This window comes from Ochotona curzoniae, unplaced genomic scaffold (assembly GCF_017591425.1).
Source record: "Ochotona curzoniae isolate NIBS_2020 unplaced genomic scaffold, NIBS_Ocur_1.0 contig_64, whole genome shotgun sequence".
Lineage (NCBI taxonomy): Eukaryota > Metazoa > Chordata > Mammalia > Lagomorpha > Ochotonidae > Ochotona > Ochotona curzoniae.
In genome coordinates, this window is record NW_024466502.1 from 1,096,823 (window position 1) to 1,117,207 (window position 20,385).

Consider the following 20,385-nt stretch of genomic DNA (forward strand, 5'->3'; position numbering starts at 1 on the left):
TTCCATCCAATGGTAATTTCGGTGGTAATTTACCTGATCTAGGATGAACTGGTTTCTTGGCTGACAAACGTGTGACAGGTGTGACTTGCTCACCTGCTGTGGGGTAGCTGGGTACCAAGTGAGAAAAGCCTGGAGGCTGAAGCAAGCCAGGAGCACCTGAACGCAGGAGCTGCAGAAGTTGGATCAAAGAGCAAGAGACCAGAAAAGCAAGGTCCTCCCAGTCCCCCAGGGCCCAGCCTGCAGCAGTGTGAAGACAAGGTCCTCCCAGTCCCCCAGGGCCCAGCCTGCAGCAGTGTGAAGACAAGGTCCCCCAGGGGCCCAGCCTGCAGCAGTGTGAAGACAAGGTCCTCCAGGGGCCCAGCCTGCAGCAGTGTGAAGACAAGGTCCTCCAGGGGACCAGCCTGCAGCAGTGTGAAGACAAGGTCCCCCAGGGCCCCAGGGCCCAGCCTGCAGCAGTGTGAAGACAAGGTCCCCCAGGGCCCAGCCTGCAGCAGTGTGAAGACAAGGTCCCCCAGGGCCCAGCCTGCAGCAGTGTGAAGACAAGGTCCCCCAGGGCCCAGGGCCCAGCCTGCAGCAGTGTGAAGACAAGGTCCCCCAGGGCCCAGCCTGCAGCAGTGTGAAGACAAGGTCCCCCAGGGCCCAGCCTGCAGCAGTGTGAAGACAAGGTCCCCCAGGGCCCAGCCTGCAGCAGTGTGAAGACAAGGTCCCCCAGGGCCCAGGGCCCAGCCTGCAGCAGTGTGAAGACAAGGTCCTCCCAGTCCCCCAGGGCCCAGCCTGCAGCAGTGTGAAGACAAGGTCCCCCAGGGCCCAGCCTGCAGCAGTGTGAAGACAAGGTCCTATCAGCCAGCTCGCCTCAGGCACTTTTCCTTAAATAAAACTGGACAGACGTGGGCACTGCTGTGCCACAAGCAAACCACAAAGCCCACATACACCAAGATACACGCGAAGGAAAGGAAACGCTCGAGGGAACCGAGCGCCATCTAAGTTGTAGGCGCTGCTTTTAGACAACCAACTGTCCAGATTTTAATTTTATTTTTCAAACGTAAAGATTTTTTTCAACTTAAAACTACAGTGCTTCTTGGGACTTAAAATCAGATGTGAACGGGGTAACGCTCCTTTTAAACTGATTTCTCAAACTCCCTGCACCATCAGAGTTCCTGGGGGCGGACGGCCGGTGTCTCCAGCTGAGTCAGGTGCCCTACCACAGAGGCGGGCGGCAGGATGGCACTGAGGCACCTCACAGCAGTGTGCGGGTCGGGTCCCAGCCCCCGCCCTGCTGACAGCCTGGGAGGCAGTGCCAGTGCTGCCCACACCTCAGGAGGGCCAGGCCAGCTCCCCAGAGGCCCTTCCTTTCAAAATATACATACATACACACACATGCACGTATGCACATACACACATACATACGTGTGCTGTACACATGCATACACATACATGTGTGTCTATATATGCACGTATGTACATACATGCACGTATACCATATGTGCATGTATGCATATACAGGCATGCACGTGCACATGTGCACGCTCGCATATGCATGGACGTATGTACATGCACATACATACATACGTGTGTGCATACATAATTTTCAAAACCAATAGCTTATACAATAACTATGAAGTCCAGGTCGTCTATTCCTTAGAGAAATGCCCCCAAAACTTAAGCCATTGTAAGAAAACATACGCAACAAACACTGTTTGCTACAAACACAGAGGCATCTGAAGCAACCGTGGCATCCGAACACGCATAACTACACAGCAAAAATTAATCTACAATTTAAACAATCAGTTCTCAATCTTATGTTTCTCACCTCCAAACATCTCAGCTCTCTCCCCAGAACGGTGGGACACTTCCCTCCCGCGGCTGCCTCACGCAGCCCCTCCTGACTCTGGCCTGGCCCCCGCACCCCATGTGCTGAAACTGTCGGCACCTCTCAGGGGGCTCAGACACACTCTGCTGCCTTCTAAACCCACTGTTACAGACGCTCTAACAATCGCACAGAGCGTGCCAGAACTGACTTTTCTCTTTAAAAGGGAATTATCAATTACAACTCCAAGCTACTCAAGGGTTCCAGCTGTCCCTCCAGGGCTGTGCTCTGGCCAACACGCTCTGGATGCTTGGGACCTGCTAAAAGCAACATTATCTAAGGTTTCCTTACAAAATAATAACAATGCTTACAGGAAACAGTAACCGTAACCTCTGAACCATCGCTTCTCTTTTACAAGGTGCTTTCCAACCCGCCTAAGACCTCACAGGGGCAGCAGAGTCGCCGGCACACCCGCCGTGCGCTGTCCCCACAGAAGCAACCACCTTCCCACCAGAGCTCCTGAGCACCGCTCCCCGGCCCCACACGGGGTGCCACCTGAGTGGGCCCGCCTTCCTGCACACCCCCCAAAAACCAACAAAGGTGCAGGTGGAGACACCCCCACGCACAAACAAGGAAAAGATGAAGCCACGCCTGCACAGTGACAGGACGTGAGGGGAACACGCGCCCACATGCTGGTTATCCTAGGTCCACTAACCTGAACCTCAGGAGGGAGCCCCTAGAGCCGCCTGGTGAACTCGGTGTCACCGGCCCCGGGAGGAAGCTCCGAGCCCCGCAGGGGTCCGTTACGCACCCGCATCCCCCAGCCCTCGCGCCAGGGCGTCGGGTCCCCCGGCATCCCCCAGGCCCCAAGACCAGGGAGCCCCGGCACCCCACATCCCCAGGCCCCGCGCCAGGGCGTCCCGGGGGTCGTTACGCATCCCGGCCCACGCACCCCGCATCCCCCAGCCCTCGCGCCAGGGCGCCCCGGCCCCGCATCCCCCAGGCCCCGCGCCCCGGGGGGGTCCGTTACACACTCGCCCCCACGTCCCCAGGCCCCACGCCCAGGGCGCCCCGGGGGTCGTTACGCATCCCGGCCCACGCACCCCGCATCCCCGAGGCCCCGCGCCAGGGCGCCCCGGCCCCGCATCCCCCAGGCCCCGCGCCCAGGGTCCGTTACCCGGTCTCGGTCACGGCCCGGCCCCCCACGCTCACCTCCAGGCGCAGGGAGGCCCCGCAGCCGCGCAGGAACTCGCGGATGTTGCTCAGGCACTCGCTCTCGCTCCGAGGCTCCGGGTAGACCTGCAACACAGACAGGGCGCTAAAGCCGCGCCCCGCAGCCGCCCGCGCCTCACCCGCTCCCCTCCTCGGGGTTCACCAACCTCGGCCTTCCCGCACCAGGAAGACAGCCCGAGGCCGGAAGTGACGCATCAGGCCGCGCCCCTGCTGGGCCGCGCTCCGCCCACCGACGCCGCCGGCCCCGCGGCCTTCCCGGCCGGGCGTTCCTGTCCCTGTCCTCCCCGTCCCCGGCCTCCTCGTCCTCCGCGGCCCCGTCCTCCCCGTCCTCCCCGTCCCCGGCCTCCTCGTCCTCCGCGTCCCCGTCCTCCCCGTCCCCGGCCTCTCCGTCCCCGGCCTCCCCGTCCTCCCCGTCCCCGGCCTCCCCGTCCTCCCCGTCTCCGTCCTCCCCGTCTCCGTCCTCCGCGGCCCCGGCCTCCCCGTCTCCGGCTTCCCCGTCCTCCGCGTCCCCGTCCCCGTCCCCGTCCCCGTCCTCCGCGGCCCCGGCCTCCCCGTCCCCGGCTTCCCCGTCCTCCGCGTCCCCGTCCTCCGCGTCCCCGTCCCCGTCCCCGTCCTCCGCGGCCCCGGCCTCCCCGTCCCCGGCTTCCCCGTCCTCCGCGTCCCCGTCCCCGTCCCCGTCCTCCGCGGCCCCGGCCTCCCCGTCCCGCTCTCCCCGAGGGCTGAGGCCGCCCATGCGGGACCAGGCCGCGATCACCCCGCCCGCGGAGAGACTGTAAACCGCGGGCCATTTCTCGAGGAAGGAGAACTCCTCCTGAGCAGCCACTACCTCCAATACATCAAGTGTTGAGATTTCTTCCTTCTTTACGGGGGAAGCATCCCAGAATTCCGGCGTTTGAGAATATTCGAGACGTTTTTGGAGGGACCTCCTAGCCAGCAGGGGGAAAGCACGTCATTGCACTGAGCCACTCTTGCGGTTCCCATGACCCACCAAAAACGTGGGTGCTGATTGACGGCGGGCGGGATTCAGCGGGGCTGCTTCGTTCTGGGGCGCGGTGCGCACAGGCCTCCCTCACATCCCGGGCCCATGGGACTTGGGTGGAGCAGCAAAGCCCAAGCGGCCGAAGCCCTGTCGGGTCGGCTGCGCAGCTCCTGCTGGACTCACCGTCGTGAGGTAGTTTCTGACATCCTGATAATAACATTTCTTGGTTTTTTTTTTTTTAAGATTTATTTATTTTTCATTACAAAGTCAGATGTACAGAGAGGAGGAGAGACAGAGGAAGATCTTCCGTCCAATGGTTCACTCTCCAAGTGACCCCAACTGCCAGCGCTGCACCAGTCCGAAGCCAGGATCCAGGAACCTATTCCTGGTCTCCCACGTGGGTGCAGGGTCCTAAGGCTCTGGGCCGTCCTCGACTGCTTTCCCAGGCCACAAGCAGGGAGCTGGATGGGAAGTGGAGCTGCCAGGATTAGAACCGGCGCCCATATGGAATCCCAGGGCGTTCAAGGTGAGGACTTTAGCCACTAGGCTATGCCGCCGGCCGGCGGCGAGAACATTTCAAGATTAAAGTAACATTTTTTTTATTATTATTTACCCAATTGAATCCAAACAAAATAGAGGGAAAACCTGTTCTCCAACTAAAAATTGTACAAACTAATTTAAAAGAATCTTTCGGCAACTCACTTCCATCGCACTCATTGCACCCCTTACCCCAGCTGCATCCACGCTGGGCTGCTTTTGCAGAGACTACTCCAGAGCGGCCATGTTGGTGACCTGCCCCAGAGTTAGCCTAAATGCACCTTCCCTCCCATGGGACTGAACACCACCACGGCCTGTTGAGCTCACTTCTCAGCCTCAACAGTATTCTTTTCTGAGGGTATCGAGTGCGTGTGCTTCTCAGTTTTGTGGGTCATGATCTCCAGGCACAGCGCTCAAGTATTATAGAGTTCCCAAGCACAAGGAAACTGTGATATGCCTTACAGAGGAAAGGTGTGTAAGATGCACTCCATGTGAGCGTGAGTTACCGTGCTGTGGGCCACAGGTTCACCTCAATGAATCAACTGTGAGGTAACACCCGCAAGAGGCATGCACTGCGGGTGAGCTGCTGCAGGAAGTACTGCGCTAACATCTGCAGTGCATGAGCAAGCTACGGGGAAGATGCAGAAACAGCTCGTGGGTTCATGAGACCACGAGCAGCTACAAAGAGAGAGCCACATCACCCAGCATCAGGGACACGTGACACCCTTCTCGGCTGCCATGGTCTGCAAGATGGTCCAGCATGAAAAGTTGAAACTTGCAAGCCAGGGCAGTGCTGCAGAGAATTTTCTGAGGCTGCAGAAGAATCTTTGGAAAACCTGCTGGGTGATATACATAAAAAGGGTTATGTTGAAGACCAGGCTGTTCGACAAGAACGTTGGCAAACGAACCGGTGTCATGCCAGCGGCCTCCACAGACAACCCTGCAGGGCGACCTCGAGTAGACCTCTCATGGTGTTCAGAGCCCCAAACCCACAAGCTTTTATGGTGAAAAGCCGCAATTGTTTTACTAGTCCATTGGATGTGGAACAAGGAGAAATGGATGCAGACAGATACTCTAGGGCTGGTGCCATCAACTGCTTCAACCCAGAAGTTAAATGCTTTGTCCAGAGGAAAAACTTTGTCTTCAGAGTTTTATTAATTTCAGGTGATACCCCAGTTCTCTGCCACGAAGAACTGTCTGTCATCCAGCTCCTCGAGCAGCCCACAGAAGCTTTCAAGGCACACTGGCCAGCACGGCTGAGTCCCAGGGCTGGTGAGGTAGCCACTGCTCAGCGCTGCTGCGCATGGTGAGGGCATGGGGCCGCACTGGGCAGCCGGCAGCGTGACTGGCCAGAGCACGCGAGCGGCTCAGAGACCCTGAAGGTGTTAAAGAGAATATAAGGAACAGCAGAGAAGAACCTCATCTGTGCTGCAGAGCAAATAAACAAACACGTGAAGATTCCACTGGCAGAAAGGAGGAAATCCTGGCAGAAAAGACAGCAGAACCTACGAGCCGAGATCTGGACAAGATGGCAAAACGCAACACAGATGGTGGGGAAAGGACAGCGTGACAGCCACCAAACATTCCAAGAATTGTTCCTCACAGCAGCCAAAATATCAGAATGGAATTTTGCCTTGGAAAAAAATGTTTGATGACACGGAAGAATGTGACCCGTGCTTGGGTGCCGCCCCCCATTCAGGCGCCTGGCTGCCACTGCTTTTCTCCCTCACTCTGACACACTTGACGATTTGAGATGAGAATCCAGACAAGGCCAAAGCAATTTTTCTAGCACATCTGAGGGGGCGCGGACACTGGTGACAACACGCCGCCTTCACCGACAGCTGCCCCTTCTGCAGAGTGACCGCTACCTGGACCTGACTGGCCGGGACAAAGCAAGGGTGGGAGGCTCCCCAAGTTCCAGTGACTGCATTCATCCTGCAGCTCCATGTTTCTCTGAAACCTTAAAGCTATAATCTTTTGCTTAATGTTTCTTCCAAGCTCACTTAATCTGTACTTCTGTACTGTAGACCAATCTGTGTTTGTGGGAGTTGTATACATGAGTCCTGGTATATGAATTAAACTCGTACAATCCATGACAGTTCATTTCATAAGCATATAATTGAAACTGTTTTCTCACGAACAAACACTGGATGTAGTGATTTGTTTTATATAAATATATGTATATATAATCAGCTGTATTTAAATAAAAACATACCTAAAATTTGGTCATGTGTTAGTTGTTCATGAAATACTGTGAGCAAAGACTTTCAAGGAATCAGCCCTGTCTTTCCTGTAGAGCAATGTTTGAGGTAACTGTCAAACCATGGGAATTAACTCTAAGATATTAAGCCACAGGGATCTAGTTCTTAGGACTTTTCTTCTGAATTGCAACAATTACACAAAGTATGGAAGCCATATAAAATACAGTTTTTTATAATACAAAAAAGCAAAATTTTATGTGGAAATATCTTAATTGAAAATATTGGATGGGAGGTTATGTTTTTTTTTTTTATTTAAGTGACAGGGACAGAGAAAGCTCCCAACTGCTGCTTTACTTCGAAGCTAGTACAGGCTGGAACCAGGACCCAGGGGCTCCACCTGCGTCTCCCTGTAGCCTGCACTGACAGGAAGTTAGAGGCAAGATCTGGAATCAGGTATCAAATCCAGACCTGATCAGAACACAGACCTCAGAGAAACAAGATGGCACAACGGGGTATGGGCACATTTAAACGGAGAACCATCAGCCAGGGTGAAGCATTTCCACCAACAAGGCCACTGAACTTGCAGGTAAGTGAGGGGGCTGAGACTGAGCTGTTTGGACAGGGGGAGCCAGAGGACCTTTCTGGGTCAGACCAATTCACCCGCAAAGTGGAAGACCTGAGCTGGACTGGTTAGCATTGACCATCACTGACCACCACCCACCAGTGCACACAAAAGCTAGGGCTGGTGGCCTACCTGGCAGGGCTAAACCACAGTACCAGCCGGTGAGTGTTGGAACAGGGGACGGCTAATGTTAGGCTTGGCCAGGACACTAGCCAGGGCATGAGAGAACCAGGTCTGGGGGCAGATTCGGTTGGGTGTACGTAGGCCCACCCTGTGGAAATGCAACTTCCACTGGTTTGCTAAAGAGCTGGAGGTGGTGATGGGCTGACCTCGGCATACCATGGAACCCTCCAACACTCATGTGTACTGGTGTTGCAAACAGGCCAGACTGGTCCAGCCTGCAGCACCTGCAGGCATACCCAAGAACTGGATGTGGGGTAGGCCGGGCCACAACATCCACCTGCTCATACAAAAGCCAGGACGGAGCAGGCAGACTGTTGGGTAACGGCCTAGAACCACTAGCACATGCAAGATCTGGGTCTGGGAGTGGGCCTGGTGGGAGAACTTGTGCAACTCCCCTAATGGGTTGTAACTCCCACTGGTGACAATGTGATTCACGCCTCAGTGTTGGTCAGGCCAGGCAATGTAGCCCTATCCATCGGCAAATGTGTGGGTGGATTCTGAGGGGGATGGGCAGGTAGGGCCAGTCCAACATTAGCCCACTGGCATGTGCAGGAGCCAGGATGGAATGTGGGTCATGCCAGGCTAGGCTATCATACCTACCAGTTTGCCAGGAATGGAAGCAAACCAGGCAGGGCTAGGCTATAGCACCCACCACTGAGAGTTGGGACTAGGGGTGGGGCATAACAGGCCAGGCTGCAGCATCTGATGGCAAAGGCCAAGCTGGGTCATGACAACCACTGGAAAACACAAGACCTGTGGCTGGGAACAGGCCTGGTTGGAGAGCTAAGGGGATAATGTCCCAGCTGGGTTGTGGTTCCCACTGGTGAGTGCAAGAGCCAGAATGAGGCACAGAACAGGGCTGGACATGGCTGCAGCGTCTCTCAGCATGGGTGTGGACTGGGTCAGGGTGCCAGACTGGGCTAGACTTCAGCACCCACTGGTGCTCATGAGAGCCAGGGAGGGTGTAGAACAGGCTGGGCTAGGTCTCAGCACCCGCTGAGCCACATGACAGCTGTGTCTGGGTGTGGACCAGTATGGCTGGGCTGTGGCACCCATCAAAAAAAAAAAAAAAACTGGAATGGGTGTGGGCCATTTGGGCAAGGACACTGTTCCTGTCAGGACAAAAGGTGAACTAAGTCAGTCTGGGCCAAGGGTCCCCTGGGAGAAGACCCGATAGAGGATCCTGAGAAACTCCTTTGTGAGAACATAGTCCCTGTAGGTGAGCACATGAAGCAAAGAGTAGCCCAGACCAGGCCAGGTTACAGTAACTGCCGGCATGTGTGTAGGTCTGGTCTGGGCACAGGCCAGGCTGGGCCAATTCATAACACCCACGGGCAGATCTAAGAACCAGGATGGGGTGCAGAAGAGGCCAAATCAGGCCACAACACCAATCAGTTCACATTAGGGCTGGGACTAGGGGCTGGCTGGGCTGAGTTAGGCTGTAGCACCCACTAGCATGAACTGGAACTGGGGGTAGATGGGGCTGGGCCAAGCTATAGACCCACCAGCAAATGCCAAGGTGAGGTGGACCATGCCAGACTTGGCCACAGCACCCACCGGCATGTGTTAGACCTGGCAAGGAGAAAGGAGTGTGAACACAATAGGGGGACTGATGGGGGACACCCCTGCTGGGCCACCACTCCCACTAGTGAGTGTGAGAACTGGGTCTGGGGCAGACCAGGCTGGGCAGGGCCACAACACACATGGCCTGCATGTAAACTGGGTTGGGGAGAGCCAGGTGGGGCTAAGCGGCAGCATCCGCTTGTGCAGGCATGCCAGAGTGAGTACAGGCTGGTTGGGCTGAACTAGGGACAAATCCTGTCAAGCTAGACTGCAGAAGCACCTGGAGAGTGTAAGATCCAGGCCTGGGAGTGGACCCCGGAGGGAAACCGTGGACACCTCGCTGATGGGCTGCAGTTCCCACTGGTGAGCATGAAAACCAAGGCCGAGGCAGGCCTGGCACACACTGGCAGGAGTGTGGGCTGGATAGTGGGGTCAGTTGAGTTGAGCTAGGCTTCAAGGCCCATTGACATGTACGAGAGCTGAATGGGATGTGGGACAGACTGGACACGTCTGCTGTACATACTGGCAAGCACAGGAACCAGGGCTGGGGGTGACTCTAGTGGGGTTATCAGGGGTCACTCCGACTAGACTGTAGTTCCCGCTGGTGTACCTAGGGCCAAGTGTGTGGTGGACAAAGTTGGGCTGGGCCACAGCACCCACTTGTTTACATAACAGACAGGACTGGAGATAAAATTGATCCAGCAATTTCAACTACCAATATGTGTATAGGTTGATATGGGTAGCAGACTAAGTCGGACCCCGTCCTGGCTAGCACACACGAGTCAGGACTGGGACCACCTCAGATTAGCTTTATCTGGGGATCCCCCTAACTGAACCGCTGGACTCAGAACTCCAACCCTGGGAGCATCGCAGGACTGTGGTCTGACCGGAGCGCCCGTGTCAGAGCTCGGCCTCCTCAGTGGCTTAGACGGAGCAGTGGCCTGTGTGCCCAGATGCACATGGAGGACACGGCAGTCCACTGGGGCCTGCAGAGGACACAGAGTACCATTACAGAGGACGGAGGGCAGAACAAATTGGACAGCTGCCCCAGCCAAGCACTGACAGCAAGTGTCTGAGCGAATGGGGACTCTAAGGAGGACTATGTCAGCCAATGGACCTTGGAAGGATTTCCTCATCCTTGGATTGGCAAGCTCAACAGCATTTTCGAACCATCGAAACCACCTGAGTAGAATCCTCGGAGCGGGCTCCACATCAAAGACCCTGGGATGACAGTGGTGACCATTCCCCATCCCTGGGCACTGACAGTGGTGACCATTCCTTATCCCTGGGTGAGATGGCTTCTCCTATTATCTCCCACCTTCCCCCAGATACAGGAAGAAGAAAAAGAAAATCTGGAAACAATGGGCTCACCCACTTTCCCCTAATCCTCGACCGTTCCCACCTTAATCAATTATGTAAACATCATCAAAAATAAAAAAAATTTTTTTAACTATCAGAAAATAATGAAAGAGGGCCTGGTGTGATAGTATGGTGGCTAAATCCTCACAGTGCATGCTCCAGGATTCCATGGAGCATTGGTTCATGTTCCTGCTGCTCCACTTCCCATCCAGTTCTTTCTTTGTGGTCTCGGAAAGCGGTAGAGCATGGTCCAAGGCCTTGTGACCCTGCTCCCACATGGGAGACCCAGAAGAGGCTCCAGGCTCTTGACTCCTGGCTTTGGATCGGCTCAGCTCCAGACACTGCGGCTACTTGGGGGCCAATGAATGGAAGATCTTAGTCCTTGTGTCTCCTCCTCTGTATGTCTGCCTTTCCAGTGGAAATAAATAAATATGGAAGGAAGGGAGGAAGGAGGGAGGACGGGAAGGGACAAGAAGGGAAGGGAAGGGGAGGGAAGGGGGGGAGAGGAGGAGGGAGGGAGAGAGAGGGAAAAGGAAGGAAGGGGGGGAGAGCAAGGGAGGAGCCCAGGCTTGTGCATGGAGTGGAGAGCAGGACAGAGGCTATCCCAGGGGGTTTTCATTACTGTTCTACACTTGGACGACTGACACACTCTGCCAGAAATGAAATATAACCCTGCCTCACTGTATTCCTGTCTCCGGCTGTAGTTTATACAAATGTTGCTTATAAATTAAGTGCAGGGAGACCCAGCTTGTCATGGCATAGCCTAACTCTCCGGGGCCTTCTACACAGCCCAGGTCCAGATATGATATCTCATAAGTAAAGCAACTTAAATTCTGAGTTAAGGAGCTCAGTGGGTCTCCCTCGGTGAGACGCACAGGCCCCGTCCTCAGGGGCGCTCGGTTCTCAGCCCCATGGACGCCCCGTTGCCGCATCGCCCAGAAGCTCCATATTGTAGCTGGGAACCTCATCAAGACAGAAAATGGGTGGGAGGTATGCTTCTTCATGTCAGATGGGCAAAGAGCCACTGGAAAGCGGGCAATGGAGCAGCAAGCCAGCCCCCATCTTGGACACACACACACTCCTCCTGGCTGGTCGGCTGCAGGTGAGTCTATCTGCCAGTGGCCAGTCTGGATAAGGCATTCCCTGACAACTGTCGTGTGACGGCGCGCCATCTCACTGCCCACGTGTGTGCAGGCAGCAGCTTCAAAGGGCACAGATGTCTCCTCAGTCACTAGCACCCAGGTCTGTAACACGTGTGGCCCTGGACAAGACACGCGAGCGAGCCCCCTGGGCCTGTGCCCCAGCTGCCGCTTTAGGCCAACACTCAGCCTTCTTGCAGGCACTGTGAGCATGAGTAACTGACTTCACAATTTCCACCGGGCCGAGACTCAACAGCAGACCACGCCATGAGCACTGAGAGGGTGCAGCAGAGTGAGACAAGGTCAAGGCCTTTCAGGGTGCACAGCATGCAGAGCTACACTCAGGACAAGTACACACTCACACTCAGGACCTCACAAGTACACACTCACACTCAGGACCATACACGTACAGAGGGGAACATAGGACGGGGGCCTGAGCAACACAGACAGTGACATCTGGGCTGGGCCTGGGGGTTGGGCAGCAAGACCTGTGCATGCTAAGGTGTTCACAAGGATGGGACGTACCAAGAGAACTGAGATCTCAGATGAAACTACAGTAGGGAAAGCCACATTGGGGTCATGAGAAGCCCCCTGCAGGCCTCCCCAGCAAAGCTCCCCAGGGAACCACAGATATCAACACTCACCCATCACATGGGTCAAAGAAAAGGACAGCCAGGAGCGGGCACAGCAAGGATGAAGTGCCAGGGCCGCCACCTCGAAGAGACTGTAACCAAAGGACTCGGGCCCCAGGTGAATCTGCCCAACTCACTTCCCAAAGACCTCGTCCCAGATTCCCACAGAAATAAACGCCAGGCTCCCCACCAGGAACTGACAGTCCTCAAGCCACTCCGACTCGATGTAACATGAGGCAGAAGCTGCTCCCAGGTCATTCAGAAGGCAACGTGAAGGCCAGACTTCACTGGCCCCTTCCCCGCCTCCACTGCAGGCTGACCCCAGACTGTCAACCAGCCAGGGCGGCCTCGGCCAAAGCAAAGCGCCGTGGCCCAGAGCCTGCGAGGGCGCGCAGCATGAGCACAAAGCCAGAGATGCAGGAAGCTGCGACTGAGTCTGGCACCGCCTCAACAATTACACCAGAAAACACAGCCGCTCATCTCTACCTTTCTGAACCTCTGTCGCTCCTCACGGATCCTGACCCCCAGACGGCGCTCCCGAGCACTGGCCCACTCCACACACACCCACAGGGGCCGGAGCCAGGAGCTGGGAACGCGTGTGGGTGACAGCAACCTAGTTCCTTGGACCATAACCATCCCTCCCGTAGTCCGCATTAGGAGGAAGCTGGATCCGGCCTGCAGAGAAACTGGAGAGTAATACAGCAACACGGGATACAGGCACACCAGGAACATCTGAGCCTGAAGCCCACGCCTTGTCCTGGCACCTCCAGAGCTTGTGGTTGGGGTATCCCAGGGGTGTCTGACATGGCCCGTCACCTGGGGCCTGTTAAAATTACTTACACATAATTCAACAGCAGGGTCGCCTGCATCTGTTGGTCTGTGGTGGAACCCTGGAGAGTTCCTGGGAGGTGGTCCAGGACCCTGGGGGAGTTCCTGGGAGGTGGTCCAGGACCTTGGGGGAGTTCCTGGGAGGTGGTCCAGGACCCTGGGGGAGTTCCTGGGAGGTGGTCCAGGACCCTGGAGAGTTCCTGGGAGGTGGTTCAGGACCCTGGGGGAGTTCCTGGGAGGTGGTTCAGGACCCTGGAGAGTTCCTGGGAGGTGGTCCAGGACCCTGGGGGAGTTCCTGGGAGGTGGTTCAGGACCCTGGGGGAGTTCCTGGGAGGTGGTTCAGGACCCTGGAGAGTTCCTGGGAGGTGGTCCAGGACCCTGGGGGAGTTCCTGGGAGGTGGTTCAGGACCCTGGGGAGTTCCTGGGAGGTGGTCCAGGACCCTGGGGAGTTCCTGGGAGGTGGTTCAGGATCCTGGGGAGTTCCTGGGAGGTGGTTCAGGACCCTGGGGAGTTCCTGGGAGGTGGTCCAGGACAATCTTGACAGCATGAGCGGCCAGGTGGCCCAGGACCATCCTTAGAGAGCTAGCAGTGCCAGTGAACTTGTTACTCGGAATGGGCTGCTCCTCCCACCCCCACTGCCACCCACATCCCTGTCCACCAAATACCTTGGGTGCTGTCTGCAGCACCTCCAGACACGTCATCCGCCCACTGGACACAGCTCCCTGGAGGGTAAAGTCAGCTAGTGTGCACCACATGGCCTCAGCCACCGTGGTCTCTGAACCTGCTGGCCACAGTGCTGGAGAGTCAGGAAGCCTGGGCGAGACCACGCTATATCACAGGTGGGAGACAGGGATGGCAAAGAGGTGCAGTGGCCACAGACCCCCCTGTTGTCTGGCCAGTGAGGTTCAAGACATGGGCAGCCAAGGGAGGCAGTGGCTGCAGAGTACCACAGCCACAGGGCCCCAGGTCCACGTGCAGCGTCATCACGTCAGTGGCCTGGGATCAGCCACGGCGGCCATGTGTGTACCCAGAAGTCAGGAAGGCACTCCACTGGTCAGCAGGGGATGCCACTCCCAGTGGTGTTGCCTCCTGCAGCCCTGGCTCCCGTTCCTCCCACTCCCACAGTGCTTCCACATCTTGGGCAGAGCAGCCTTCCTCACACCGTCCATCATCCTTTATCCATCATCCTTCCATGAGGCCCTTCTTGGTCACCTAAGTTTAGGGTACCATCTGCTTTCCGCCAGGATACCAGCCCCAAGAGTGGCAGCTCAGTGCAGTGCAGTGAGAGCCAACGCTGGGAAGGACTCAGTGACGGTGCCCAGTTCTTCCACAGCAGAGACCCAGCCGCACAGGCCGCGGGCTACACGGGAAGGTGCCCAAGGCGCAGGGCCTGCACATGGTGCCCATGAGCCCGTTACATATTTTTTTTTAAGTTTTGATTTTGATTGGAAAGTCAGGTTTTACAGAGAGGAGAGACAAGGATCTCCAATTCATTGGTTCATTCCCAAAATGGCCCAAATGGCCAGAGCTGAGCCAATCCGAAGCCAGGAGCCAGCATCTTCTGGGTCTCCCATGCAGGTGCAGGGTCCCAAGGCTCTGAGCCACCTCCGACTGCTTTCCCAGGCCACAGCAGGGAGCTGGACGGGAACGAATGAGATGCTTGCACTTGCAAGTGAAGATTAGTCAACTGAGCCACATATCCGCCTGTATCTGTCATGTGTTTTTAAGCAAGAAGAAAATGTATGTATGTGTTTGGGAACATTTAGAAATGCATACAGTATCTCTGCAAGTCTGTGGACACGGCCCGAGGACACGGTGTGCAGGGCTGCCTCCACGGGGCCTAGGAGGGGAGCAGCGAGTCTGTGGACACGGCCCGTGGACACGGTGTGCAGGGCTGCCTCCATGGGGCCTAGGAGGGGAGTGGCAGCCCATCCCCGCAGGCAGCAGCAAATGACCCCAGGGACAGCTCCCAGTCCAGCGCCTGCCACACAGCTGGCCGTAAGCACGTCACGGCCCCTGACTGGCCTTTGGACCCACCTGCCTGGCCCTCAGCGCAGCCTCCCAGGACGCAGGAAGCTACAACCAGGAGCCAGAGCCGGGTTCTGAGCAATACGGGTGCAGACGCTCCAAAGGAGTCTGCCCTCATTGTAGATCCACCATGTAAGCTCAACTGTTTGGAAGCCACAGCTCAAGACCGCAGCGCCCAGGTGGAGCCAGGACACCAGTAAGCAGAGCTCACAGGGTCTGCACCACATCCCTGACCCAGCAGCCCACTAGCGGGCAAACGCAGCAGCGAGCTGTGGGGGCTACGCACAGGTAGGTACAGCTCCCCGACAGGCAGCCAAGGACCTGCGCAGTCTGTCGCAGGCCAGGGGACTGGAGACCTTCACGTTCCTCCAGCACAGCCCGGGGCATGGTCCAGGCTGCCACAGTCCCCGGGGAGAGCTGCATGTTTCCCCTGAGTGTGCAATAGCCATATTTAAACAACATTAACAGACAGAAACATTCCAACCCTCCAGTTCCCAGCCTAAATTCGGACACACCAGGGATGCGGAGTGCACCCCGAGGCCGGTTCCCACACGTCCCAGGAGCAAGCACACTACGACCCTCGGCTACGATGGCAAACAGTCCAGACTCATGCCAATGTCAACAATGGACACATCAGAAATGCTCACAGCTAAAACGGTCCAGATGCCCCAGAATAAACCTCTCCCAGGACCACATCTCATTCTCCTGGGAATGTAGGACGAGAATGTAGGCAAGTGTCTTCCAACGGTCAATTGAAAACCATCTGGAAAACCGCAGGTGCCAGCCACGGCTCAGGGTCAGCGGGGACGTGGACAGCCAGACGTAGGGGCAGGGGTCGTGAGCCACTGCCCATCAGAGCGCAACTTCCTGTGCCAACTGAGAGCTGTCCTCTGTCCGAACGGGAATGGTCAGCTTCCTTGCTGTCCTCGTGTCTGTGGGCCGCCGGCCCTCACCCCTAGACGCTGCTGTGCCACAGATGCTGGTCCCTGAACTCCCACTTCCGCAGGGCTTCAGCCACGGGACGTGGTTGTGACCTGGTTGCTCATCGCCCATGCTGGGAAGCCTTGCTGAATACTGAGGGTGCCACGGCGGACACCTGCTGGGGTCCATGGGGTCACAATGCAGGCCAGGGGGCTCAGGGCCTTCTGTCTGGTCCAGAACCCCCCACCCAGATCCACGCCCCACCTCACCAACAAGCACCTTCCTCCCTGTAGTTCCTGATGGTACCCCAGTGAGCTCAAGTGTTCTGGGGTCCTCACGGCTTCCCCACCTCCTCACGCTGCTCCCGGCTCTCAGAGGGAAGGACTTCCTGCCACCCCCATCTTACACGCCCACCTGCCAGGCTGGGCCCTGCACACACACAGCGCACCCACCAGTCTGGGGCCCTGCACACACACGGAGCACCCGCCAGGCCGGGCCCTGCACAAACACAGCACACCCGCCAGGCCAGGCCCTGCACACACACGGCACACCCACCAGTCTGGGGCCCTGCACACACATGGAGCACCCGCCAGGCCGGGCCCTGCACACACACAGCACACCCGCCAGGCCAGGCCCTGCACACACACGGCACACCCACCAGTCTGGGGTCCTGCACACACATGGAGCACCCGCCAGGCCGGGCCCTGCACACACACGGAGCACCCGCCAGGCTGGGGCCCTGCACACCACACGGCACACCTGCCAGCCTGGGACCCTGCACACACACGGCGCACCTGCCAGCATGGGGCCTGCATCCATCCCTCCTGGCTGCACTCTGTCCTAGGCCAGCCAGCTGACTTATGGCAAGCGATGGCCTTGGTGCCACACTAGAGCAGCCTGGACTTAAGCACACTGGGGAAAGCTGTTACTCCACATGCCAGCCCATGGGAGGCCTGGAGGGGTACAAACACTGGCTCTTTCAGGAGGCAAACGCGCACTCAAACGGATCTGGGCCCAACCATGGAAAGACATGAGGGGCAGGGCGGGGCGGGGAGCGGGGCACAGAAGCTGCCTCTAGATGGGGTGAGCCCTGGGTCCGGGAGGAAGGAAAGAGGCAATGCCAAGATCATTAGCACCTGCAACGCTTTACGTTCAGGCGTGTGGAGGCTGCGAGGAACATGTGTCGGCAGCCTGTTTAAAAAGAGATCGCTCAGGAAAGCTGGCTTTCATTGAAGGAACGACCTGCACACCAAGGGGCTGTGCCCGTGCGTGTGGGGCAAGGGTCTCGGGCTCGGCACTCTGTCCAGCACCTGTCAGCGCTTCCTACCCGCTCAGCAAAGGCCTGAGTCTTCTGCAAGAAGCAGAGGTAAGTCGTGCCAAAGCACGTGCAGTTGGGCATCTTCCCTAAACGCTGCAGTCGAGGGCTCAGGTTCCGAACACACACATACAACTCACCCATGAGCCGGGCGCGGTGGCCTAGCGACTAAATCCTCGCCTTGCACATGCCGGGATTCCATATGGGTGCCAGTTCGTATCCCAACAGCTCCACTTCCCATCCAGCTCCCTGCCTGTGGCCTGGGAAAGCACTGGAGGACGCCGGAGGCCTTGGGCCCCTGCACCCGCGTGGGAGACCCGGAGGAGCGTCTTGGCTTTAGACCAGCCCAGCTCCTGTCACCGCAGCCACATCAGGAGGGAACCAGCACATGGAGGGTTCTCTCCTCTGCTTTGCTCTCTGTGAGGCTGCCTTCCAAATACAAACACATCTCAAGAAAACAGCACAATAATAAAAAACTAAAGTCCGTAGCATGTGGGTGCAGCCTGCCTGCCCCCCTGCCACAGCCCCTCCACTGCTCCCTGTCCACTCCACCCCGGCGCGCTGCGCTTGCGCCCTCAGCAGCACAGACACCTGAGCCAGCTGCCCACAATGACCTCATGGATTCTGTCACATCTGAGACGGCAGCCAGACACACAGAACGACTGGAGATGGGCAGCGGAAGGCAGGAGAGGACGGCTGTGGGAGCCTCACCACAGACACGGGTGGGCTCCACAGGCACCAGCAGGCAGACGGCAGCCCTTGCCTCCTGCCCCCACCCCTCCCGTGGCCACTCGCAGCCAGACGCTCGCTCCTTTTGTGTTTGAGCCTCAAGGGGGCTCTTCCCCCAGCAGCATGTCCACAGAGGGCCCCATGCTACAAGATCCCAAAGGAGCCACCCACAGAGGGAGCCCTGGGCCCCGCCCCAGAACCACCTCTGACCCGCCCATCTGGTGCTTTCTAGTCCACCCGCCAGCACAGGGAGCTCGGGGAGCTCACGTCCTCTCCACACACTGTCCTCTCAGGAGACCACTGAGCTACCAAGCAGAAACGCGGTGGGCAAGGACTCCCGGAGCCCCTCGGGCTGCCACGGACATTCACAACACGGGGACCAATGCCTGGAGCACAGCCACCTGCCCTCACCCACATGGGAGCCTCAGCCCTGGCCCTCCTCTGTGGGAGCCTCACCCCACCCCCCTCCTCTGTGGGAGCCTCAGCCCTGCCCCTCCTCTGTGGGAGCCTCACCCCACCCCCCTCCTCTGTGGGAGCCTCAGCCCTGCCCCTCCACTGTGGGAGCCTCACCCCTCCCCCCTCCTCTGTGGGAGCCTCAGCCCTGGCCCTCCTCTGTGGGAGCCTCACCCCACCCCCCTCCTCTGTGGGAGCCTCAGCCCTGCCCCTCCTCTGTGGGAGCCTCACCCCACCCCCCTCCTCTGTGGGAGCCTCACCCCTGCCCCTCCTCTGTGGGAGCCTCACCCCACCCCTCTCCTCTGTGGGAGCCTCACCCCACGCCCCTCCTCTGTGGGAGCCTCACCCCTGCCCCTCCTCTGTGGGAGCCTCAGCCCTGCCCCTCCTCTGTGGGAGCCTCACCTGGCCATGTTGATTCTTTCTGCTCTGGCACCCCTCTGTTTGGCCCATCAAAGGCCCCCTGGTGGCAGCCCTTGGAATCTGCCCGTCTGTACTTTCTGGACACTGGGGACAGATGGCCACACCCTTTGGGCAGCCAGGGGCTCAGACACCTGGGGAACATCCCGGTGAGCACCCCCAGGGTCCGATCCGAATGGGCAATGCACACCCTGGTGCCAGGGACGTGGTGCCAGGGCGTCAGCTCCCTGGGGTCCTGGATACCCACAGGATCAGCACTGCCTGAGGATTTGCTGGAAGCCCTCACCCCGAGGGGCAGGCACGGTGGCGCAGTGGCCCTAGGAGGCCCACACCCTACACGAGTGCCTGGGGTCAAGACTTTCAGAGTCTTGGTACCCCTGTGAGGGAGACCCAGGATGCGTTTCATTGCCTCTGGCCTGAGCTTGGCCCAGGCCTGTCTGTGGCAGGCTTCTGTGAAAGCAGAAAGCCTGTGTGTGTGTGTGTGTGTGTGTGTGTGTGTGTGTGTGTGTGTTCAGAAAAGGAAGCCATGGGCCGGCCCCACTCTGATCCTGACTCTAACACAGAACTCCTGCCTCCCTGAGACACCCCCACACTGAGACGTGACTCGCCTTGAGCTGGGCAGCACCCCCAGACACCCTCCAAAACCACCTGGGTGAGAGAAATGGAGAAGAGCAAGCTGAGAGGCTGACGCCGTGGAGAGCCAAGGGCCCTGCAGGGCGTGGCGCATGGCACAGCAGCCTCACGCACTCGCTGGGAGCCACAGAGACGCTCCGGGGAAGTCACGGGCATCGTGCAGAGCCAGCTGAAGGCCCACCTCCCCTTGACGTTTCAGGAAGTGAGTAAAGCACCATGACCTGCGGCCCAGTTCCCAAGAGCCACTCTGAGTGCATATACCCCACGCTGCTGGGCTCCAGGGCACCCAGACCTCCAGTCCACTCTGGCCCCTCCCCAGCTCTGCTCTTCCCACCTCACGGCTTTGGAACTCTGGCAGCCCACCAGGCCTTCATGCCACCTGCCTTGCCAGCCCCAGGCAGCCTCCAGGCCAGCCAGACCTTCCTCGGCCTCAGCTGGTCACTCCAGCCCTTCCCCTACGTCAGCCCGATCCTTGGGAGGCAGCAGGTAGCCAATCACCAGAGTGACAGGCAGTGGGTCCCTACCCTTTGTCCAGTGGGAGCCCCTGGAGTGCGCGCTGTGGGCAGCGGATAAGCCACCCTTAGGATGCTAAGCATCGGAGCACCCAGGCTGGAGTCCTGCCTCCACCTTTGACCCAGCTTTCTCCAGTTCTCGGGGCCCTCCCACCCACATGGGTGGCCTCCTGGCTGCAACAGGGCCAGCTCTGCCTGCTGTGGACATTTGTGGGGAGTGAACCAGTGGACAGAGGATCTTTCTCGGTTTTTCTCTGTTGTCCTTCCTTTTTAAAACGGTACACGTTTTCTATT

At 58.0% G+C, this 20,385-nt stretch overlaps 1 protein-coding gene across 4 annotated transcripts in view; it reads right to left on the bottom strand.

Annotated features, from left to right (window-relative positions):
• Nucleotides 1-20,385, bottom strand: part of ARHGEF7 (Rho guanine nucleotide exchange factor 7) — a 110,864-nt gene that overhangs the window by 80,343 nt on the left and 10,136 nt on the right. For 3 of the 4 annotated variants that reach the window (XM_040991134.1, XM_040991131.1, XM_040991133.1), the window contains exon 2: nucleotides 3,020-3,106. The exons of the other annotated variant lie outside the window; for it this stretch is intronic. In XM_040991134.1, coding sequence (XP_040847068.1) covers nucleotides 3,020-3,106 — 87 coding nt within the window. The remainder of the gene's footprint in view (nucleotides 1-3,019; nucleotides 3,107-20,385) is intronic. 4 annotated transcript variants of the gene reach the window in all.